Here is a 25,613-nt window from a genome sequence, read left to right on the forward strand (position 1 = left end):
CACACTACACCACTATACACACTACAGCACTATACACACTACACCACTATACACACTACACCACTACACACACTACACCACTACACACACTACACTACTACACACACTACACCACTATACACGCTACACCACTACACACACTACACCACTACACACACTACACCACTACACCACTACACTACTACACCACTACACACACTACACACCACTACACACACTACACCACTACACTACTACACCACTACACACAACTACACACCACTACACACACTACACTACACACACTACACCACTATACACACTACACCACTAAACACACTACACACCACTACACACACTACATTACAACACACTACACTACAACGCACACTATACACTCTACACTATACACACACTACATTACTACACTACACTACACGCTATACTACTATACACTACACACACACTACACGCTACACTACTACACCACTACACACACTACACCACACACTACACACACTACACTACTACACACACTATACTACTACACACACTATACTACTACACACACTACACCACTATACACACTACACCACTATACACACTACACACACTACACTACTATACACACTACTACACACACTACACCACTATACACCAGAGGTGTGGACTCGAGTCATGTGACTTGGACTCGAGTCAGACTCGAGTCATGAATTTGATGACTTGCGACTCGACTTGGACTTGCATAACAATGACTTTGTCCCACCTCTGCTATACACACTACACCACTATACACTACACCACTACACTACTACACACACTACACTACACCACTACACACACTACACCACTATACACACTACACACACTACACCACTACACCACTATACACACTACACTACACACACTACACGCTACACTAATAGGTGAAGTATGGTCAAACGGCCTCCCCACGACTCGAGCTCGACTAGCAGGCCTCATCGTGGTGAGATCGCGAGGGGGAGGGAAGAGACGTCTCCACTGCTGGGTGAGTACCTCGGCGGGCGAGGGGGGGGGGCTCTTGTTCGGTTTGGGGGGCGGCGGACGCCTGAGGAAGGGGGGGAGGTTGAAACGTCGACACTTCTAGAAGATGCCGGAGGTCCGCTGTGAATGGGCGGGCGAGATCACGTGGGAGGGTCACGTGGGGGTGGTGGAGCAGTCCAAGTGGGTGACTCATGTGGGGGTGGTGGAGTAGACCAAGTGGGTGACTCACGTTGGGGTGGTGGAGTAGTCCAAGTGGGTGAGTCACGTGGGGGTGGTGGAGCAGTCCAAGTGGGTGACTCACGTGGGGGTGGTGGAGTAGACCAAGTGGGTGACTCACGTGGGGGTGGTGGAGCAGTCCAAGTGGGTGACTCACGTGGGGGTGGTGGAGTAGACCAAGTGGGTGACTCACGTGGGGGTGGTGGAGCAGTCGAAGTGGGTGACTCACGTGGGGGTGGTGGAGTAGTCCAAGTGGGTGACTCACGTGGGGGTGGTGGAGCAGTCCAAGTGGGTGACTCACGTGGGGGTGGTGGAGTAGACCAAGTGGGTGACTAACGTGGGGGTGGTGGAGCAGTCGAAGTGGGTGACTCACGTGGGGGTGGTGGAGTAGTCCAAGTGGGTGACTCACGTGGGGGTGGTGGAGTAGACCAAGTGGGTGACTCACGTGGGGGTGGTGGAGCAGTCCAAGTGGGTGACTCACGTGGGGGTGGTGGAGTGGACCAAGTGGGTGACTCATGTGGGGGTGGTGGAGTAGACCAAGTGGGTGAGTCACGTGGGGGTGGTCGAGTAGTCCAAGTGGGTGAGTCACGAGGGGGTGGTGGAGTAGACCAAGTGGGTGAGTCACGTGGAGGTGGTGGAGTAGTCCAAGTGGGTGAGTCACGTGGGGGTGGTGGAGCAGTCCAAGTGGGTGACTCACGAGGGGGTGGTGGAGTAGTCCAAGTGGGTGAGTCACGTGGGGGTGGTGGAGTAGTCCAAGTGGGTGAGTCACGTGGGGGTGGTGGAGCAGTCCAAGTGGGTGACTCACGAGGGGGTGGTGGAGCAGTCCAAGTGGGTGACTCACGAGGGGGTGGTGGAGTAGACCAAGTGAGTGAGTCACGTGGAGGTGGTGGAGTAGTCCAAGTGGGTGAGTCACGTGGGGGTGGTGGAGCAGTCCAAGTGGGTGACTCACGAGGGGGTGGTGGAGTAGTCCAAGTGGGTGAGTCACGTGGGGGTGGTGGAGTAGTCCAAGTGAGTGAGTCACGTGGAGGTGGTGGAGTAGTCCAAGTGGGTGAGTCACGTGGGGGTGGTGGAGTAGACCAAGTGGGTGAGTCACGTGGAGGTGGTGGAGTAGTCCAAGTGGGTGAGTCACGTGGGGGTGGTGGAGCAGTCCAAGTGGGTGACTCACGAGGGGGTGGTGGAGTAGTCCAAGTGGGTGAGTCACGTGGGGGTGGTGGAGTAGTCCAAGTGGGTGAGTCACGTGGGGGTGGTGGAGCAGTCCCACGTGGTGTCGACTCACGAGGGGGGTGGTGGAGCAGTCCAAGTGGGTGACTCACGAGGGGTGGTGAGTAGACCAAGTGAGTGAGGTCACGTGGAGGTGGTGGAGTAGTCCAAGTGGGTGAGTCACGTGGGGGTGGTGGAGCAGTCCAAGTGGGTGACTCACGAGGGGGTGGTGGAGTAGTCCAAGTGGGTGAGTCACGTGGGGGTGTTGGAGTAGTCCAAGTGAGTGACTCATGTGGGGGTGGTCGAGTAGACCAAGTGGGTGAGTCACGTGGGGTGGTGGAGTAGTCCAAGTGGGTGACTCACGAGGGGGTGGTGGAGTAGACCAAGTGGGTGAGTCACGTGGGGGTGGTGGAGTAGTCCAAGTGGGTGAGTCACGTGGGGGTGGTGGAGTAGACCAAGTGGGCGACTAATTGAGGGGGGGGGTAAGGTGAGTGCGCGGGTGATAGCGTGAGTGGGTGGGTGAGTGAGTGAGTGGTGGGGGTGAGTGAGTGGGTGAGTGAGTGAGTGAGTGGGTGGGTGAGTGAGTGAGTGAGTGGGTGAGTGAGTGGGTGGGTGGGTGAGTGAGTGAGTGAGGTGGGTGAGTGAGTGAGTGGTGGGTGAGTGAGTGAGTGAGTGGGTGAGTGAGTAGGTGAGTGAGTGGGTGAGTGAGTGTGAGTGAGTGAGTGAGTGGGTGAGTGGGGTGAGTGAGTGGGTGGGTGAGTGAGTGGGTGGAGTGAGTGAGTGGGTGATTGGGTGGTTGGGTGAGTGGGTGGGTGAGTGGGTGAGTGAGTGGGTGAGTGAGTGAGTGAGTGGGTGAGTGAGTGGGTGAGTGAATGAGTGGCTGGGTGAGTGGGTGCGTGAATGCGTGTGTGTGTGGATGTGTGGGTGATTGGGTGGTTGGGTGAGTGGGTGGTGTGAGTGGGCGTGGGTGGGTGAGTGGGTGGGTGAGTGAGTGGGTGAGTGAGTGGGTGGTGAGTGTGTGGGGTGAGTGAGTGTGTGGGGTGAGTGTGTGGTGTGTGGGTATGTGGGTGAGTGGGTGGGTGAGTGAGTGAGTGGGTGGGTGAGTGGGTGGGTGAGTGTGTGGGTGGTTTTGTGGGTGAGTGAGTGGGTGAGTGGGTGGGTGAGTGGGTGAGTGGGTTTTGTGGGTGTGTGGGGGTGGGTGAGTGTGTGGGTGAGTATGTGAGTGGGTGGGTGAGTGGGTTGAGTGAGTGAGTGAGTGGGTGAGTATGTGGGTGAGTGTGTGGGTGGTTATGTAGGTGAGTGAGCTAGGGTGGGTGGTGTGAGTGAGTGCGTGGGTGATGGAGTGTGGGAGGGAATGAGTGAGTGGGTTTGTGGGTGAGTGGGTGGGTGGGTGAGGTGGAGTGAGTGGAGTGAGTGGAGTGAGGTGGTGTGTGAGTGGGTGGGAGCGTGAGTGGTGGTGAGTGAGTAGGGTGCGTGGGTGCGGTAGTGAGTGATCTGGCGTGGGTGAGTGAGTGAGTCGGTGGGTGGGAGAGTGGCTGGGTGAGTGTGTGCGGTGAGTGAGTGAGTGGGTGGTGCGGAGTGAGTGAGTGGGTGAATGGCTGGGTAGAGTGAGTGGGTGAGTGAGTGGGTGAGTGGTGAGTGGAGGTAGGCAGTGAGTGGTGAGTGGCTGGGTGGGTGAGTGGGTTCGTGAGTTGAGTGAGTGGGTGGGTGAGTTAGTGGTGGAGGTGAGTGGTGATGAGTGGGTGGGTGGGTGAGTGGGTGGGTGGGTGGGTGAGGAGTGAGCTGAGTGAGCGTGGTGGAGTGAGGTGGGTGGGAGGGTTGAGTGGGTGAGGGTGGGTGGGTGAGTGGGTGGGTGGGTGAGTGAGTGAGTGGCTGTTGAGTGAGGTGGGTGAGTGAGTGGGTGGGGTGGGTGGAGTGAGTGGGTGGGTGGGTGGGTGAGTGGGTGAGTGGGTGAGTGAGTGGGTGGGGAGGGTGAGTGAGTGAGTGAGTGGCTGGTGAGTGAGTGAGGTGGGTGAGGTGAGTGGTGGGGTGGGAGGGTGTGTGAGTGAGTGAGTGGTGAGGAGTGAGGTGAGTGGGTGAGGGTGGAGCTGAGTGGGGTGAGTGAGGGGTGAGTGAGTGGCGTGGGTGATTGGGTGAGTGGAGTGGAGGTGGGTTGAGTGGGTGGGTGGGTGAGTGAGTGGGTGGGTGAGAGGGTAGTGGTGGGTGGAGTGAGTAGGTGGGTGAGTGAGCTGAGTGGGTGGGAGTGAGGTGCTGAGTGAGTGAGATGGGTGAGTGGAGCGTGCGGTGAGTGGTGTGGGAGTGAGTGGGTGAGTGGGTGGGTGGCTGGGAGGGTGGGGGGGGGTGTGTTGTGGGAGTGGCAGGAGGCGGGTGGAAGGCGGGGCGTGGTGACCCGGAAGTCGTCTCGCGCGCTTTACTCTGGGCCATTTCCTTTTCCCAGTACACGTGGGGTGTCAGTCCAGGCGCAGAGTTCCGACGTTTCGCTCCCTCCTCCTCGACCTCGACTCGACTCAGTCGCGATGGCAGAAGCCGTAGACCGGTTCAAGCACCGCTTACAGCAGCAGGTGAGGCGTGAGAATGGCGGGTGATGTGGGTCTCTGTGTGGTGAGTCTGTGGGTCTCTGTGTGGTGAGTCTGTGGGTGTCTGTGGTGAGTCTGTGGGTCTCTGTGGTGAGTCTGTGGGTCTCTGTATGGTGAGTCTGTGGGTCCTCTGTGTGGTGAGTCTGTGGGTCTCTGTGTGGTGAGTCTGTGGGTGTCTGTGGTGAGTCTGTGGGTCTCTGTGGTGAGTCTGTGGGTCCTCTGTATGGTGAGTCTGTGGGTCTCTGTGTGGTGAGTCTGTGGGTTTCTGTGTGGTGAGTCTGTGGGTCTCTGTGTGATGAGTCTGGGGGTCTCTGTGTGGTGAGTCTGTGGGTCTCTGTATGGTGAGTCTGTGGGTCTCTGTATGGTGAGTCTGTGGGTCTCTGTGTGGTGAGTCTGTGGGTCTCTGTGTGGTGAGGTCTGTGGGTCTCTGTGTGGTGAGTGTGTGGGTCTCTGTGTGGTGAGTCCCTGTGGGTCTCTGTGTGGTGAGTCTGTGGGTCTCTGTGTGGTGAGTCTGTGGGTCTCTGTGTGGTGAGTCTGTGGGTCTCTGTGTGGTGAGTCTGTGGATCTCTGTGTGGGTGAGTCTGTGGGTCTCTGTGTGGTGAGTCTGTGGGTCTCTGTGTGGTGAGTCTGTGGGTCTCTGTGTGGTGAGTCTGTGGGTCTCTGCGTGCTGAGTTTGTGGGTCTCTGTGTGGTGAGTCTGTGGGTCTCTGTGTGGTGAGTCTGTGGGTCTCTGTGTGGTGAGTCTGTGGGTCTCTGTGTGGTGAGTCTGTGGGTGTCTGTGTGATGAGTCTGTGGGTCTCTGTGTGGTGAGTCTGTGGGTCTCTGTGTGGTGAGTCTGTGGGTTTCTGTGTGGTGATTCTGTGGGTCTCTGTGTGATGAGTCTGTGGGTCTCTGTGTGGTGAGTTTATGGGTCTCTGTGTGGTGAGTCTGTGGGTCTCTGTGTAGTCAGTCTGTGGGTCTCTGTCTGGTGAGTCTGTGGGTCTCTGTGTGGTGAGTCTATGGGTCTCTGTGTGATGAGTCTGTGGGTCTCTGTTTGGTGAGTCTGTGGGTCTCTGTGTGGTGAGTCTGTGGGTCTCTGTGTGGTGAGTCTGTGTGGTGAGTCCTGTGGGTCTCTGTGTGGTGAGTCTGTGGGTCTCTGTGTGGTGAGTCTGTGGGTCTCTGTGTGGTGAGTCTGTGTGGTGAGCCTGTGGGTCTCTTTGTGATGAGTCTGTGCGTCTCTGTGTGGTGAGTCTGTGTGGTGAGTCTATGGGTCTCTGTGTGGTGAGTCTATGGGTCTCTGTGTGGTGAGTCTGTGGGTCTCTGTGTGGTGAGACTGTGGGTCTCTGTGTGAGTCTGTGGGTGTCTGTGTGGTGAGTCTGTGGGGTCGCTGTGTGGTGAGTCTGTGGGTCTCTGTGTGGTGAGTCCTATGGTCTCTGTGTGGTGAGTCTGTGGTTGTCTGTGGTGCGTCTGTGGGTGTCTGTGGTGAGTCTGTGGGTCTCTGTGTGGTGAGTCTGTGGGTCTCTGTGTGGTGAGTCTGTGGGTCTCTGTGTGGTGAGTCTGTGGGGTCTCTGTGTGGTGAGTCTGTGGGTCTCTGTGTGGTGAGTCTGTGGGTCTCTGTGTGGTGAGTCTGTGGGTCTCTGGGTTGGGTGAGTCTGTGGGTCTCTGTGTGGTGAGTCTGTGGGTCTCTGCGTGTGAGTCTGTGGGTCTCTGTGTGGTGAGTCTGTGGGTCTCTGTGTGGTGAGTCTGTGGGTCTCTGTGTGGTGAGTCTGTGGGTCTCTGTGTGTGAGTCTGTGGGTCTCTGCGTGGTGAGTCTGTGGGTCCCTGTGTGGTGAGTCTGTGGGTCTTTGTGTGCTGAGTCCTGTGGGTCTCTGTGTGGTGAGTCTGTGGGTCTCTGTGTGGTGAGTCTGTGGGTTTCTGTGTGGTGAGTCTGTGGGTCTCTGTGTGGTGAGTCTGGGTCTTTGTGTGGTGAGTCTGTGGGTCTCTGCGTGGTGAGTCTGTGGTCTCTGTGTGCTGAGTCTGTGGGTCTCTGTGTGGTGAGTCTGTGGGGTCTCTGTGTGGTGAGTCCTGTGGGTCTCTGTGTGGTGAGTCTGTGGGTCTGTGTGTGAGGTCTTGTGGGTCTCTGTGTGGTGAGTCTGTGGGTCTCTGTGTGGTGAGTCTGTGGGTCTCTGTGTGGTGAGTCTGTGGTCTCTGTGGGTCTCTGTGTGGTGAGTCTGTGGGCCTCTGTGTGGTGATCTGTGGGTCTCTGTGTGGTGAGTCTGTGGGTCTCTGTGTGGTGAGTCTGTGGGTCTCTGCGTGCTGAGTTTGTGGGTCTCTGTGTGGTGAGTCTGTGGGGTCTCTGTGTGGTGAGTCTGTGGGTCTCTGTGTAGTGAGTCTGTGGGTCTCTGTGTGGTGAGTCTGTGGGTCTCTGTGTGGTGAGTCTGTGGGTGTCTGTGTGATGAGTCTGTGAGTCTCTGTGTGGTGAGTCTGTGGGTCTCTGTGTGGTGAGTCTGTGGGTGTCCTGTGTGATGAGTCTGTGGGTCTCTGTGTGGTGAGTCTGTGGGTTTCTGTGTGGTGATTCTGTGGGTCTCTGTGTGATGAGTCTGTGGGTCTCTGTGTGGTGAGTTTATGGGTCTCTGTGTGGTGAGTCTGTGGGTCTCTGTGTAGTCAGTCTGTGGGTCTCTGTCTGGTGAGTCTGTGGGTCTCTGTGTGGTGAGTCTATGGGTCTCTGTGTGATGAGTCTGTGGGTCTCTGTGTGGTGAGTCTGTGGGTCTCTGTGTGGTGAGTCTGTGGGTCTCTGTGTGGTGAGTCTGTGTGGTGAGTCTGTGGGTCTCTGTGTGGTGAGTCTGTGGGTCTCTGTGTGGTGAGTCTGTGGGTCTCTGTGTGGTGAGTCTGTGTGGTGAGTCTGTGGGTCTCTTTGTGATGAGTCTGTGCGTCTCTGTGTGGTGAGTCTGTGTGGTGAGTCTGTGGGTCTCTGTGTGGTGAGTCTGTGGGTCTCTGCGTGGTGAGTCTATGGGTCTCTGTGTGGTGAGTCTATGGGTCTCTGTGTGGTGAGTCTGTGGGTCTCTGTGTGGTGAGACTGTGGGTCTCTGTGTGAGTCTGTGGGTGTCTGTGTGGTGAGTCTGTGGGTCGCTGTGTGGTGAGTCTGTGGGTCTCTGTGTGGTGAGTCTATGGGTCTCTGTGTGGTGAGTCTGTGGTTGTCTGTGGTGCGTCTGTGGGTGTCTGTGGTGAGTCTGTGGGTCTCTGTGTGGTGAGTCTGTGGGTCTCTGTGTGGTGAGTCTGTGGGTCTCTGTGTGGTGAGTCTGTGGGTCTCTGTGTGGTGAGTCTGTGGGTCTCTGTGTGGTGAGTCTGTGGGTCTCTGTGTGGTGAGTCTGTGGGTCTCTGTGTGGTGAGTCTGTGGGTCTCTGTGTGGTGAGTCTGTGGGTCTCTGCGTGGTGAGTCTGTGGGTCTCTGCGTGGTGAGTCTGTGGGTCTCTGTGTGTGAGTCTGTGGGTCTCTGCGTGGTGAGTCTGTGGGTCCCTGTGTGGTGAGTCTGTGGGTCTTTGTGTGCTGAGTCTGTGGGTCTCTGTGTGGTGAGTCTGTGGGTCTCTGTGTGGTGAGTCTGTGGGTTTCTGTGTGGTGAGTCTGTGGGTCTCTGTGTGGTGAGTCTGGGTCTTTGTGTGCTGAGTCTGTGGGTCTCTGTGTGGTGAGTCTGTGGGTCTCTGTGTGGTGAGTCTGTGGGTCTCTGTGTGGTGAGTCTGTGGGTCTGTGTGTGAGTCTTTGGGTCTCTGTGTGGTGAGTCTGTGGGTCTCTGTGTGGTGAGTCTGTGGGTCTCTGTGTGGTGAGTCTGTGGGTCTCTGTGGGTCTCTGTGTGGTGAGTCTGTGGGCCTCTGTGTGGTGAGTTTGTGGGTCTCTGCGTGGCGAGTCTGTGGGTCTCTGTGTGGTGAGTCTGTGGGTCTCTTGTGTGGTGAGTCTATGGGTCTCTGTGTGGTGAGTCTATGGGTCTCTGTGTGGTGAGTCTGTGGGTCTCTGCGTGGTGAGTCTGTGTGGTGAGTCTGTGGGTGTCTGTGTGGTGAGTCTGTGGGTCTCTTTTTGGTGAGTCTGTGTGTCGCTGTGTGGTGAGTCTGTGGGGGTCTCTGTGTGGTGAGTCTCCACTGACTCATTCACCTGCTCACTCACTGAACGACCAACTGGTCGACTAACCCACTCACTCACCCACTCACCCACTCACCCACCCACTCACTCACCCACCCACTCACCCACCCACCCACTCACCCACTCCCTTACCCACTCACTCACCCACTCACTCACCCACCCACCCACTCAATCACCCACCCACTCACCCACTCCCTTACTCACTCACTCACTCACCCACTCACTCACCCACTCACTCACTCACCCACTCACCCACCCACTCACTCACCCACCCACTCACTCACCCACTCACCCACCCACTCCCTTACCCACTCACTCACTCACCCACTCACTCACCCACTCACTCACTCACTCACCCACTCACCCACTCACTCACCCACTCACTCACCCACTTACCCACTCACCCACTGGCTCACTCACTCACCCACTCACTCACCCACTCGCTCACTCACCCACCCACTCACCCACTCACTGACTGGTCGACTCACCCACCCACTTGCGTCAGGATTTGGAGATCAGCCGTCTCTCGGCCGAGGTGTCGTCCCTGCGTGGCGCCGTGGTGGACGCCGGCGGCGCCACCGAGTCGCCCCAAGCTCCTCCGGGGGTGGAGCGTCTCCTCGAGGAGAACGGGAAGCTGCAGTATCGCCTCCGCCACCTCAAGCGGGTGAGGGGCACCGCGGTTGGCTGCTGTGCCAGGCTAGGTGCATGAGGAGGAGGTCACGAGACAGACCCGGCAGGTGCCGTGGGTTGACTGCTGTGCCAGGCTAGGTGCAGGAGGAGGTCACGGGACAGACCCAGCAGGTGCCATGGGTTTACTGCTGTGCCAGGCTAGGTGCAGCAGGAGGAGGTCACGGGACAGACCCGGCAGGTGCCGTGGGTTGACTGCTGTGCCAGGCTAGGTTCAGGAGGTCACGGGACAGACCCAGCAGGTCCCGTATGTTGACTGCTGTGCCAGGCTAGGTGCAGGAGGTCACGGGACAGACCAAGCAGGTGCCACAGGTTGACTGCTGTGCCAGGCTAGGTGCAGGAGGTCACGGGGACAGACCCAGCTGGTGCCATGGGTTTACTGCTGTGCCAGGCTAGGTGCAGGAGGAGGTCACGGGACAGACCCAGCAGGTGCCATGGGTTTACTGCTGTGCCAGGCTAGGTGCAGGAGGAGGTCACGGGACAGACCCAGCAGGTGCCATGGGTTGACTGCTGTGCCAGGCTAGGTGCAGGAGGAGGAGGTCACGGGATAGACCCAGCAGGTGCCATGGGGTGACTGCTGTGCCAGGCTAGGTGCAGCAGGAGGAGGTCACGGGGCAGACCCAGCAGGTGCCATGGGTTGACTGCTGTGCCAGGCTAGGTGCAGGAGGATGAGGTCATGGGACAGACCCGGCAGGTGCCATGGGTTGACTGCTGTACCAGGCTAGGTGCAGGAGGAGGAAGTCACGGGACAGACACAGCAGGTGCCATGGGTTGACTGCTGTACCAGGCTAGGTGCAGGAGGAGGTCACGGGACAGACCCTGCAGGTGCCGTGGGTTGGCTGCTGTGCCAGGCTAGGTGCAGGAGGAGGAGGTCACGGGACAGACCCGGCAGGTGCCATTGATTGGCTGCTGTGCCAGGCTAGGTGCAGGAGGAGGAGGTCACAGGATTGACCCAGCAAGTTCCGTGGGTTGACTGACTGAGGTGTCTGGCCCAGATACTCCACCTGTCCACACAGGGCATGGGCTTGGTGCTTGAGCCCTGGATCTGGGTGTCTCTCTCCGTCTCTCTCAATGGGTTTGTCATGGCCGTGTCGCAGACACTGAGATCCTGGGTTCAAGCCCTGGCTCTGGGTGTCTCTCGGTGGGCTCGTGACGGACGCGTCAGAGCCGCTGAGGTGCTGGGTTGGAGGTTTGAGCCCTGGATCATGATCACCACCAACACATTCACAACCACGTCACCATCGGTTTTATTGACATCGTCAGAACCACCACTGCATCTTCACAATAACTCACTCACCCGTCCACCCACCCACTCACTCATTCATTCAACCACTCATCCACTCATCAACCCATCCACCCACCTACTCCCTCACCCACCCACCAACTCACCCACCCACCCACCTACTCACTCACTCACCCACCCACCCACCCACCTACTCACTCACCCACCCACTCACCCACCCACCCACTCACCCACCCACCCATCCCACCCACCTACTCATTCACCTACCCACTCACCCACCCACCCACCTACTCACTCATCACCCACCCACTCACTCACTAACCCACCCACCAACTCACCCGCCCACCCATCAACCCACCCATCAACCCACCCATCCACCCACCCATCCACCCACCCACTCACCCACCCACCCACCCACCCACTCACTCACTCACTCACCTACCCACCTACCCACTCACACACCCACCCACCTACTCACTCACCCACCCACCAACCAACTCACCCACCCATCCACTCACCCACCCACCCACCTACTCACTCACCCACCCACCCACTCACCCACCCACTCACCCACTCATTCACCCTACCCACTCATTCACCCACTTATCCACTCATTCACCCACTTATCCAATCACCCATCCACCCACCCACTCATTCACCCACCCACTCGCTCATTCACCCACTCACCCATCCACTCACCCACTCACTCACCCACTCACTCATTCACTCACCCACCCACTCACTCATCCACTCACTCACCCATCCACCTACCCACTCATTCACCCATTCATCCACTCACTCACCCACTCATCCACTCACTCGCCCACCCACCCACTCACCCACCCATCCACTCACCCACCCACTCACCCACCCACCCACCCACTCACCCACTCACCCACCCACCCACTCACCCACCCATTTACTCACTCACCCACCCACCCACTCACCCACTCACCCACCCACTCACCCACCCACCCACCCACTCACTCACTCACTCACCCACCCACCCACCCACCCACTCACCCACCCACCCACTCACTCACCCACCCCACCCACCAACTCACCTACCAACCCACCCACTCACCCACCCATCAACCCACTCACCTACTCACCTCACCCACCCACCCACTCACTCACCCACTCACCCACCCATCAACCCACTCACCTACTCACTCACCAACCCACCAACCCACCCACCAACTCACTCACCCATCTACCCACGCACTCACCCACCCATCAACCCACCCACCCACTCACCCACCCACCCAGTCACCCACCCACTCACTCACCCACCCATTTACTCACTCACCCACCCACCCACTCACCCACCCACCCACTCACCCACCCACCCACCCACTCATCCACCCACTCACTCACTCACCCACCCATTTACTCACTCACCCACCCACCCACTCACCCCACCCCACCCACCCACTCACCCACCCACCCCACTCACCCACCCACCCATCCACCCACCTACTCATTCACCTACCCACTCACCCACCCACCCACCCACCTACTCACTCATCACCCACCCACTCACTCACTCACCCACCCACCAACTCACCCGCCCACCCATCAACCCACCCATCAACCCACCCATCCACCCACCCATCCACCCACCCACTCACTCACCCACCCATCCACTCACTCACTCACCTACCCACCTACCCACTCACACACCCACCCACCTACTCACTCACCCACCCACCAACCAACTCACTCACCCACCCATCCACTCACCCACCCACCCACCTACTCACTCACCCACCCACCCACCCACTCACTCACCGACCCACCCACCCACTCACCCACCCACTCACCTACTCATTCACCCTACCCACTCATTCACCCACTTATCCACTCATTCACCCACTTATCCAATCACCCATCCACCCACCCACTCATTCACCCACCCACTCGCTCATTCACCCACTCACCCATCCACCCACCCACTCACTCACCCACTCACTCATTCATCGACTCACTCATTCACCCACTCACTCACCCACTCACTCATTCACTCACCCACCCACTCACTCATTCACTCACTCATCCACTCACTCACCGATCCACCTACCCACTCATTCACCCATTCATCCACTCACTCACCCACTCACTCACCCACTCACCCACTCACCCACCCACCCACTCACCCACCCATCCACTCACCCACCCACTCACTCACCCACCCACTCAATCACTCACCCACCCATTTACTCACTCACCCACTCACCCACTCACCCACTCACCCACTCACCCACCCACTCACCCACCCACCCACTCACTCACTCACTCACTCACCCATTCATCCACTCACTCACCCACTCATCCACTCACTCGCCCACCCACCCACTCACCCACCCATCCACTCACCCACCCACTCACCCACCCACCCACCCACCCCCTCACCCACCCATTTACTCACTCACCCACCCACCCACCCACTCACCCCACCCACTCACCCACCCACCCACCCACCCACCCACTCACTCACTCACTCACTCACTCACCCACCCACCCACCCACTCACCCACCCCACCCACCCACCCACTCACCCACCCACCCACTCACTCACCCACCCACCCACCCACTCACCCACCCATCAACCCACTCACCTACTCACTCACCCACCCACCCACTCACTCACCCACTCACTCACCCACCAACTCACCCACCCACCCATCCACCAACCCACCAACCCACCCACCAACTCACTCACCCATCTACCCACGCACTCACCCAACCATCAACCCACCCACCCACTCACCCACCCACCCAGTCACCCACCCACTCACTCACTCACCCACCCATTTACTCACTCACCCACCCACCCACTCACCCACTCACCCACCCACCCACCCACTCACCCACCCACCCACCCACCCACTCATCCACCCACTCACTCACTCACCCACCCATTTACTCACTCACCCACCCACCCACTCACCCACTCACCCACCCACCCACTCACCCACCCACCCACTCACTCACCCACCCACCCATCCACCCACCTACTCATTCACCTACCCACTCACCCACCCACCCACCCACCTACTCACTCATCACCCACCCACCCACTCACTCACTCACCCACCCACCAACTCACCCGCCCACCCATCAACCCACCCATCAACCCACCCATCCACCCATCCACCCACCCACTCACTCACCCACCCACCCACTCACTCACTCACTCACCTACCCACCTACCCACTCACACACCCACCCACCTACTCACTCACCCACCCACCAACCAACTCACTCACCCACCCATCCACTCACCCACCCACCCACCTACTCACTCACCCACCCACCCACCCACTCACTCACCGACCCACCCACCCACTCACCCACCCACTCACCCACTCATTCACCCTACCCACTCATTCACCCACTTATCCACTCATTCACCCACTTATCCAATCACCCATCCACCCACCCACTCATTCACCCACCCACTCGCTCATTCACCCACTCACCCATCCACCCACCCACTCACTCACCCACTCACTCATTCATCGACTCACTCATTCACCCACTCACTCACCCACTCACTCATTCACTCACCCACCCACTCACTCATTCACTCACTCATCCACTCACTCACCGATCCACCTACCCACTCATTCACCCATTCATCCACTCACTCACCCACTCATCCACTCACTCACCCACTCACTCACCCACTCACCCACTCACCCACCCACTCACCCACCCATCCACTCATCCACCCACTCACCCACCCACCCACTCACCCACCCACTCACTCACTCACTCTACCCACCCATTTACTCACTCACCCACTCACCCACTCACCCACTCACCCACCCACTCACCCACCCACCCACTCACTCACTCACTCACCCACCCACCCATCCACTCACCCACCCACTCACCCACCCACCCACTCACTCACCCACCCACCCACCAACTCACCTACCAACCCACCCACTCACCCACCCATCAACCCACTCACCTACTCACTCACCCCACCCACCCACTCACTCACCCACCAACTCACCCACCCACCCATCCACCAACCCACCAACCCACCCACCAACTCACTCACCCATCTACCCACCCACTCACCCACCCATCAACCCACCCACCAACTCACCCACCCCCACCAACCCACCCACCATCAACTTGCAGGCCAACCTCTGACTTCCCTCCGCAGTGTCTGAGCGACGAGGTGACCAAGCAACGGCCTCAGCCAACCTCCACCTCCTCCACCTCCTCCTCCCCCGCCACCGGTCCCCACGGCGACCGCGACGGTCTCCACGGCGACCGCGAGGCTCCCCACGGGGACCGCGACGGCGGCGACGGAGCCGACGTGGACGGGGGGATGGTGAACGTCGCCGCACGACTCGCCGCGGCGTTCGCCAGCGCCGTGAGCGCCGCCTTCCCCGGCCTCGCCGTGCCTCCCGTGGCCATCGCTCCCTCGAAGCCGCAGCAGCAGCAGCAGCAGAAGCAGCAGCAGCACGAGCAGCAGCAGGAGCAGCGCCTCGCCGATTACCAGTGCAACAGCGCCATGGCAATCGCGCAGGTCAGCCGCTATCATCGCGGTGTTCACGCAGAGACCCACAGAGACCCACAGAGACCCACAGACTCCTACACAGAGAGACCCACAGACTCACCACACAGAGACCCACAGACTCAGCACACAGAGACCCACAAACTCACCACACAGAGCCACAGACTGCCACACAGAGACCCACAGACTCAGCACACAGAGACCCACAGACTCACCACACAGAGAACCACACACTCACCACACAGAGACCCACAGACTCACCACACAGAGATCCACAGACTCACCACACAGAGACCCACAGAGACCCACAGACTCACCACACAGAGACCCACAGACTCACCACACAGAGAGACCCACATACTCACCACACAGAGACCCACAGACTCACCACACAGAGAGACCCACAGACTCAGCACACAGAGACCCACAGAGACCCACAGACTCACCACACAGAGACCCACAGACTCACCACACAGAGAGACCCACAGACTCACCACACAGAGACCCACAGACTCAGCACACAGAGACCCACAGACTCAGCACACAGAGACCCACAGAGACCCACAGAGACCCACAGACTCCTACACAGAGAGACCCACAGACTTCTACACAGAGAGACCCACAGACTCACCACACAGAGACCCACAGACTCACCACACAGCCACAGACTGCCACACAGAGCACCCACAGACTCAGCACACAGAGAACCACACACTCACCACACAGAGACCCACAGACTCAGCACACAGAGACCCACAGACTCACCACACAGAGAACCACACACTCACCACACAGAGACCCACAGACTCAGCACACAGAGACCCACAGACTCACCACACAGAGACCCACAGAGACCCACAGACTCACCACACAGAGACCCACAGACTCACCACACAGAGAGACCCACATACTCAGCACACAGAGACCCACAGAGACCCACAGACTCACCACACAGAGACCCACAGACTCACCACACAGAGAGACCCACAGACTCAGCACACAGAGACCCACAGAGACCCACAGACTCACCACACAGAGACCCACAGACTCAGCACACAGAGAGACCCACAGACTCAGCACACAGAGACCCACAGACTCACCACACAGAGACCCACAGACTCACCACACAGAGACCCACAGAGACCCACAGACTCACCACACAGAGACCCACAGACTCACCACACAGAGACCCACAGACTCACCACACAGAGACCCACAGACTCACCACACAGAGACCCACAGAGACCCACAGACTCACCACACAGAGAGACCCACAGACTCACCACACAGAGAGACCCACAGACTCACCACACAGAGACCCACAGACTCACCACACAGAGACCCACAGACTCACCACACAGAGACCCACAGATTCACCACACAGAGAGACCCACAGACTCAGCACACAGAGACCCACAGACTCACCACACAGAGACCCACAAACTCACCACACAGAGACCCACAGACTCAGCACACAGAGAGACCCACAAACTCACCACACAGAGAAACCCACAGACTCACCACACAGAGACCCACAGACTCACCACACAGAGACCCACAGACTCAGCACACAGAGATACCCACAAACTCAGCACACAGAGAGGCATCTGAGTGACTGTGAATTTGACCTCTGACCTCCGACCCCCAGCTGCTGAAGGCTAAAGGTCAGAAGGTCAGCCCCAAGGACGTGGGGGCGGCTATTGTGAGTCACCTCCCGGCCAGCGACCTGGTGGAGCGCGTGGAGGTCGTGGGCCCAGGTCACTCACCCCTCACCACTCACTCACCCTCACCACTCACCCTCACCACTCACCCTCACCACTCACCCTCACCAGTTACTCACCACTCACCACTCACTCACTCACCCTCACCACTCACCCTCACCACTCACTCTCACCACTCACCCTCACCAGTTACTCACCACTCACCCTCACCAGTTACTCACCACTCACCCTCACCAGTTACTCACCACTCACCCCTCACCACTTACCACTCACCCTCACCACTCACCCTCACCACTCACCCTCACTCACCCCTCACCACTCACCCTCACCCTCACCACTAACCCTCACCACTCACCCTCACCACTCACCCTCACCACTCACCCTCACCAGTTACTCACCACTCACCCTCACCACTCACCCTCACCAGTTACTCACCACTCACCCTCACCACTAGCCCTCACCACTCACCCTCACCAGTTACTCACCACTCACCCTCACCACTCACCCTCACCAGTTACTCACCACTCACCCTCACCACTCACCCTCACTCACCCCTCACCACTTACCACTCACCCTCACCACTCACCCACTCACTCACTCACCACTCACCCTCACCACTCACCCCCACCACTCACCCTCACCACTCACCCTCACCAGTTACTCACCACTCACCCTCACCCTCACCACTAACCTTCACCACTCACCCTCACCACTCACCCTCACCACTCACCCTCACCAGTTACTCACCACTCATCCTCACCACTCACCCTCACCAGTTACTCACCACTCACCCTCACCACTCACCCTCACCACTCACCCTCACCACTCACCCTCACCAGTTACTCACCCTCACCACTCACCCTCACCAGTTACTCACCACTCACCCTCACCACTAACCCTCACCACTCACCCTCACCAGTTACTCACCACTCACCCTCACCACTCACCCTCACCAGTTACTCACCACTCACCCTCACCACTCACCCTCACTCACCCCTCACCACTCACCACTTACCACTCACCCTCACCACTCACCCACTCACTCACTCACTCACCACTCACCCTCACCACTCACCCTCACCACTCACCCTCACCAGTTACTCACCACTCACCCTCACCCTCACCACTAACCCTCACCACTCACCCTCACCACTCACCCTCACCACTCACCCTCACCAGTTACTCACCACTCACCCTCACCAGTTACTCACCACTCACCCTCACCCTCACCACTAACCCTCACCACTCACCCTCACCACTAACCCTCACCACTCACCCTCACCAGTTACTCACCACTCACCCTCACCACTCACCCTCACCAGTTACTCACCACTCACCCTCACCACTAACCCTCGCCACTCACCCTCACCAGTTACTCACCACTCACCCTCACCACTCACCCTCACCAGTTACTCACCACTCACCCTCACCCTCACCACTAACCCTCATCACTCACCCTCACCAGTTACTCACCACTCACCCTCACCACTCACCCTCACCACTAACCCTCACCACTCACCCTCACCAGTTACTCACCAGTCGCTCACCACTCACCGCTCACCACTCACCACTCGCTCACCACTCACCACTCACCACACACCACTCAGCGCTCACCACTCAGCGCTCACCACTCACCACTCAGCGTTCACCAGTCACCACTCATCACTCACCGCTCAGCGCTCACCACTCACCACTCAGCGCTCACCACTCACCACTCAGCGCTCACCAGTCACCACTCATCACTCACCGCTCAGCGCTCACCACTCACCACTCAGCGCTCACCACTCACCACTCGCTCACTCAATCACAACTCACTGCTCATCGCTCCACTCGCACCAAGCACGGACTCTGTGGGTGAGTGGGTGAGTGGGTGGGTGGGTGAGTGAGTGGGTGGGTGGGTGGGTAAGTGAGTGAGTGGATGGGTGATGGAGTGAGTGGATGGGTGAGTGGATGGGTGAATGAGGTGAGTGGATGGGTGAGTGAGTGGATGGGTGAGGGGGTGAGTGAGTGGATGGGTGAGTGAGGTGAGTGGATGGGTAGGTGAGTGAGTGGGTGAGTGATTGAGTGGATGGGTGAATGAGTGGATGGGTGAGTGATTGAGTGGATGGGTGAATGAGTGGATGGGTGAGTGAGTGAGTGGATGGGTGAGTGAGTGAGTGGATGGGTGAGTGAGTGAGTGGATGGGTGAGTGAGTGGATGGGTGAGTGAGTGAGTGGATGGGTGAGTGAGTGAGTGGATAGGTGAGTGAGTGGATGGGTGAGTGGATGGGTGAGTGAGTGAGTGGATAGGTGAGTGAGTGGATGGGTGAGTGGATGGGTGAGTGAGTGGATGGATGAGTGGGTGAGTGAGTGAGTGGGTGAGTGAGTGAGTGGATGGGTGAGTGAGTGGATGGGTGAGTGAGTGGATGGGTGAGTGAGTGTGTGGGGTGTGAGTGGATGGGTGAGTGAGTGAGTGGGTGAGTGAGTGAGTGGATGGGTGAGTGAGTGAGTGGATGGGTGAGTGAGTGAGTGGATGGATGAGTGGGTGAGTGAGCGAGTGAGTGGGATGGGCGAGTGAGTGGATGGGTGAGTGAGTTGAGTGGATGTGGAGTGAGTGAGTGTGTGGATGGGTGAGTGAGTGGATGGGTGAGTGGATAGGTGAGTGAGTGGATGGGTGAGTGGATGGGTGAGTGAGTGAGTGAGTGGATGGGTGAGTGAGTGAGTGGATAGGTGAGTGAGTGGATGGGTGAGTGGGTGGGTGATTGTGAGCGCGTGGGGCTCCAGTGGGGTGTGCGCCCCCTGACTCCCTGACCCCCTGACCTCTGACCCCGCTGTCCTCCGTGCAGGCTTTATCAACGTGTACCTGGACACGGCGTTCCTCGCGCGCCAACTCACACGCCTCCTCCTGCACGGAGTGAGCCCCCCAACACCGGAGCCCGCAAGAAGGTGGGTGGGTGGGTTGGTGGGTGGGTGAGTGGGTGGGTGTGTGGGTGTGTGGGTGGGTGGGTTGGTGGGTGGGTGGGTGGGGTTGGTGGGTGGGTGAGTGGGTGGGTGGGTGGGTGAGTGAGTGGGTGGGTGGGTGGGTGGGTGGGTGAGTGGGTGAGTGGGTGGGTGGGTGGGTTGGTGGGTGGGTGGGGTTGGTGGGTGGGTGGGTGGGTGAGTGGGTTGTGTGGTGGGGTGAGTGGGTTGTGTGGTGGGTGAGTGGGTTGTGTGGTGGGTGAGTGGGTTGTGTGGTGGGTGAGTGGGTTGTATGGTGGGTGAGTGGGTTGTATGGTGGGTGAGTGGGTGGGTGGGTGAGTGGGTGAGTGGGTGGGTGGGTGAGTGGGTGGGTGGGTGGGTGAGTGGGTGGGTGGGTGGGTGAGTGGGTGGGTGGGTGGGTGAGTGGGTGGGTGGGTGGGTGAGTGGGTGGGTGGGTGGGTGGGTGAGTGGGTGGGTGGGGGGTGAGTGGGTGGGTGGGTGGGTGAGTGGGTGGGTGGGTGGGTGGGTGAGTGGGTGGGTGGGTGGGTGAGTGGGTGGGTGGGTGGGTGAGTGTGTGGGTGGGTGGGTGGGTGGGTGAGTGTGTGGGTGGGTGGGTGAGTGTGTGGGTGGGTGGGTGGGTGAGTGTGTGGGTGGGTGGGTGGGTGAGTGTGTGGGTGGGTGGGTGGGTGAGTGTGTGGGTGGGTGGGTGGGTGAGTGGGTGGGTGGTGAGTGGGTGGGGGGTGGGGTGAGTGTGTGGGTGGGTGGGTGAGTGTGTGGGTGGGTGGGTGAGTGTGTGGGTGGGTGAGTGTGTGAGTGGGTGGTTGGGGGGGTGGGGTGTGTGGGTGGGTGGGTGAGTGGGTGGTGGGTGAGTGGGGGTGGTGAGTGTGTGGGTGGGTGGGTGAGTGTGTGGGGGGGGTGGTGTGTGGGGTGGGGTGGGTGGGTGAGTGGGTGAGTAGGTGGGTGAGTGGGTGGGTGGTGAGTGGGGTGGATGAGTGGGTGGGTGAGTGGGTGGGTGAGTGGGTGGGTGAGTGGGTGGGTGGTGGGTGGTGGGTGGGTGAGTGGGTGTGTGGTGGGTGGGTGGTGGGTTGGTGGGGTGGATGATTGGGTGGGTGGGTGGGTGAGTGGGTGGGTGGGGGTGTGGGGGTGTGTGGGTGGGTGGGTGAGTGGGTGGGTGGGTGGGTGAGTGGGTGAGTGGGTGGGTGGGTGGGTGTTGTTGTTAATGTTATCGTTGTTGCTGATTGCTGTTGTTGTTGGTGGTGATTGTTGTGAATGCTGTTGTTGTCAGTGTTAATTTTGTTGTTTGTTGTTGATTGTCGTGGTTGTTGATGCGGTGGTGCTTATTGTTGTTGATGTTGTTGTTGTTGTTGTTTTGGTTGTTGCTGTGGTGGTTGTTGATGTGGTGGTGCTTATTGTTGTTGATGTCGTGGTTGTTTATGTTGTCGTGGTTGTTGATGCGGTGATGCTTATTGTTGTTGATGTTGTTGTTGTTGTTGTTGTGGTTGTTGTTGTTGTGGTTGCAGGTCGTCATCGACTTCTCCTACCCGAACGTGGCCAAGGAGATGCACGTGGGTCACCTCCGCTCCACGATCATCGGGGACAGCACCAGCCGCCTGTACGAGTTCCTGGGGCACGACGTCGTGCGGTGAGCGCTCATCCACACGCTCACCCCCTGCACACCCACACACACACACACTCACACGCTCACCCACTCACCCACACGCTCACCCACACGCTCACCCACTCGCTCACCCACACACTCACACACTCACACGCTCACCCACTCACCCACATGCTCACCCACACGCTCACACACACACTCACCCCACACACTCATCCCACACTCACCCCACACTCACACCCCGCTCACCCCACACTCACCCCCCGCTCACCCCACACACTCACCCCACGCTCACCCCCCGCTCACCCCACGCTCACCCCACACTCACCCCCCCCTCACCCCCCCCTCACCCCACACTCACCCCACACTCACCCCCCGCTCACCCCACACACTCACCCCACACTCACCCCCCGCTCACCCCCCCGCTCACCCCACACTCACCCCCCGCTCACCCCACACACTCACCCCCCCGCTCACCCCACGCTCACCCCACGCTCACCCCCACGCTCACCCCCCGCTCACCCCACGCTCACCCCCATACTCACCCCCCGCTCACCCCCCGCTCATCCCACGCTCACCCCCTGCTACAGGCTGAACCACATCGGTGACTGGGGCACGCAGTTCTGGATGCTGACTCACTCACTCATTCACCACACACTCACCCCCTGCTCACCCCACGCTCACCGCAGACACTCGCCCCACACACTCACTCACTCACTCACCCCCAGCTCACCCCCTGCTCACCCACACACTCACCCCCCCGCTCACCCACACACTCACCCCACGCTCACCCCACGCTCACCCCCACGCTCACCCCACGCTCACCCCCAGCTCACCCCACGCTCACCCCCTGCTACAGGCTGAACCACATTGGCGACTGGGGCACGCAGTTCGGGATGCTGATTGCCCACCTGGTGGACCGCTTCCCCAACTACACGGAGCAGCCACCACCCCATCGCTGATCTGCAGGCCTTCTACAAGGTCACTCACACTCACACATACACACATACATACACACTCACACACACACTCACATACACACACACTCACACACACACTCACATACAACAACAACAACAACAACCGCCATTCGCCACTAAGTGGCGGTGACGTCACCACGACGCTTGTGCCAGGCCATGTGCACCCTGAGGCCACGTGAAGTGTCGAACGCCCGCTGGCAGGAGGTCACGGGTCAGACCCAGGTGCCACGGGTCGACTGACCGAGATGACCGAGATGACTGGCTGATGCACCACCTGTGCCCCCTACTGTGCCAACTTGCTGTGCTTTAGCCACCCGGCGCTCCGCTCGTTGTTGTGAGCGTCGCTCCTCCGCCCTCCGTTGTTGTTGGAGGGCGACTGCCTCCAACTGCCCAGTAGCGTCCTTCACGAGCCTCCTCCACTGAGGCCGATCTTGACACCGCTGGTACCAGTCATCGGCAAGTCCACTCAGCTCCACGTCCTCCTGTACCACATCACTCCATCTCTTCTCTAGCCCGTGCCGCGCCCGTTTAGCCCCCTCGATCCGGCCGAACAAAAGCTGTTTAGGCATGCGGTGGCTGGGCATGCGGGCTACATGACCCAGCCAACGCAGCCTTGCCTGCCGGAGGAGCTCACTGATGGGACTTTGCCCAGATCTTTCAAGGACTTGTGAGCTCCTCACACAATCCAGCCTGGTTAAACCCAGGATGGATCGTAGGCAGGCCAGCCTAAATGTTTCCAACCGGCGAAGATGCTCCACTAGGGGGGTCCATGTTTCGCAAGCGTAGAGAAGGGAGGGAATGACCGTGGCCGAGAAGACCTGAAGCTTCGTGCGGAGCGACAGACCAGGTAGCTTCCACACAGCGTTACGCAACCGATGAAAAGATATTGCCGCTCGACTGATTCGGAGTGAGACCTCTGCTGATAAACTGGAGCCGGTCATAAGCACACTGCCCAGGTATGGGGAAACTCTCCACTCTCTCCACAACTGCCCCATCACCGATTGGGAGTTGTGGGGGTGGAGTGCCCGATGGTACAAAATACCCAGGCAGGTGCTTAGTTTTGGGTGGGGCTGATGGTAAGGCCCCACTTCTTAGTGGCACGCTCCAGTCTCAGCAGCAGCGTCTCCAACTCCTCTTCTGAATGAGCAGCTATTACCAAATCATCGGCATACATAACGTGGTTGACCAATAGGGAGCCATCGCTTGATCGCACCCTCGGGCGTCGATCAGCCTCCCATTATATCTGTACCAAATGGAAATTCCCCAGGTACAGCTATTGAAGGCTTCACGAACTTCGCAGTCGAAATAGATGTTAAATAATGTGGGAGCCAGAGGACATCCCTGTCGCACCCCAAGGTGTACAGGGAAAGGCTCCGACTCCCGGCCACGTAGTTTTACCCGGGCCCGCTCACCATCATGAAGGTCCTTACTGATCGTGAGCAGAGGGTCTGGGACTCCGAAAGCACGAAGAACAACCCAGAGCCCAGGCCTACTGATGGTATCATAGGCCTTGACCAGGTCAATAAAGCAGAGATGGAGGTCTTGTTGGAATTCCCTACACCTCTGCTGTAGCAGATGGACAGAAAATATGGCATCTGTACAGGACCGCCCTTTCATGAAACCGCATTGGGGTTCCGTAAGCCCCTCTCCTCAGCGTGCCTAGCAAGGCGATGTTGAATAATCCTTGCCAGGACCTTTCCCGGCACACTGAGGAGTGAGATGCCCCTGTAGTTGTTACAGTCTGTGCGGTCCCCCTTCTTAAAGAGGGGGACCACCAGGGCATCCTTCCAATCCTGCGGTACCCGTCCAGCGGTCCAGACAGTTATGATGTCATATAGGGCAGTCTGTGCACAAGCGCCACCCTCCCTCAGCATTTCGCTTGGGAGATCATCTCTGCCCGGTGCCTTTCCTGGTCTCAGACTCCGGATCGCCTTCAGTACTTCCTCAACAGATGGCACCTCAGCCAGCCACTCACAGGGGGTGACCTCCTCCAATATTTGAGGCACCGCAGCCTCAGCAGGGTTATCCCCACTTTGTGCCATGATGTTTTCCTGGCTGAGAGATTTTCCCTCCCCCAGGACCTCACAGAAATGCTCAGCAAATCTGCAAACCTGTTCCTGGGGGTCGGAGATTGGATCACCGTTTTTTCCCCTAATGATGGTAATAGGTGTGGCGCTGCAGGTTACTTTTTTGATGGAGTTAAATAGTGATTTGTGATCGCAGGCCACTGAGGCAGATTCCATCTCCTCAGCAACCCGCGACCACCACCCATCCTTGCAGCGCCTTACGGCTCTCCGAACCTCCGCGTGAAGGCTGCGGTAAACCTCCTCATTCTCTGACGTGGGACGCTGTAGCCGATGAGAGTGGGCCTGTCGCTTTTTCTCAATTAACCTGAACACCTCCTCTGTCACACACTCACACACTCACACACACACACTCACATACACTCATACACATACAACAACAACAACCGCCATTCGCCACTAAGTGGCGATGACGTCACCACGACGCTTGTGCCAGGCCAAGTGCACCTTGAGGCCACGTGAAGTGTCGAACGCCCGCTGGCAGGAGGTCACGGGGCAGACCCAGCAGGTGCCACGGGTCGACTGAGATGACCGAGATGACTGGCTGATGCACCACCTGTGCCTCCTACTGTACCAACTTGCTGTGCTTTAGCCACCCGGCGCTCCGCTCGTTGTTGTGAGCATCGCTCCTCCGCTCTCCGTTGTTGTTGGAGGGCGATTGCCTCCAACTGCCCAGTAGCGTCCTTCACGAGCCTCCTCCACAGAGGCCGATCTTGACACCGCTGG

The 25,613-nt window shown here is 58.8% G+C and overlaps 1 protein-coding gene across 1 annotated transcript in view; it reads left to right on the forward strand.

Moving 5' to 3' along the window:
• The first annotated feature begins 4,812 nt into the window (after nt 1-4,812).
• The window catches only part of RARS1 (arginyl-tRNA synthetase 1), a 34,584-nt gene continuing 13,783 nt past the window's right edge, over nt 4,813-25,613 (forward strand). Inside the window, 9 exon segments of the mRNA XM_078620585.1 lie at nt 4,813-4,979; nt 9,587-9,745; nt 15,192-15,560; nt 17,197-17,305; nt 20,094-20,174; nt 20,177-20,193; nt 21,726-21,847; nt 22,683-22,773; nt 22,775-22,804. Of these exon segments, the coding sequence (XP_078476711.1) occupies nt 4,935-4,979; nt 9,587-9,745; nt 15,192-15,560; nt 17,197-17,305; nt 20,094-20,174; nt 20,177-20,193; nt 21,726-21,847; nt 22,683-22,773; nt 22,775-22,804 (1,023 nt within the window). The 5' untranslated portion in view covers nt 4,813-4,934.

Source organism: Lampetra planeri, chromosome 73 (genome assembly GCF_965212315.1).
Source record: "Lampetra planeri chromosome 73, kcLamPlan1.2.h2, whole genome shotgun sequence".
In the NCBI taxonomy this organism is placed as follows: Eukaryota; Metazoa; Chordata; class Hyperoartia; order Petromyzontiformes; family Petromyzontidae; genus Lampetra; species Lampetra planeri.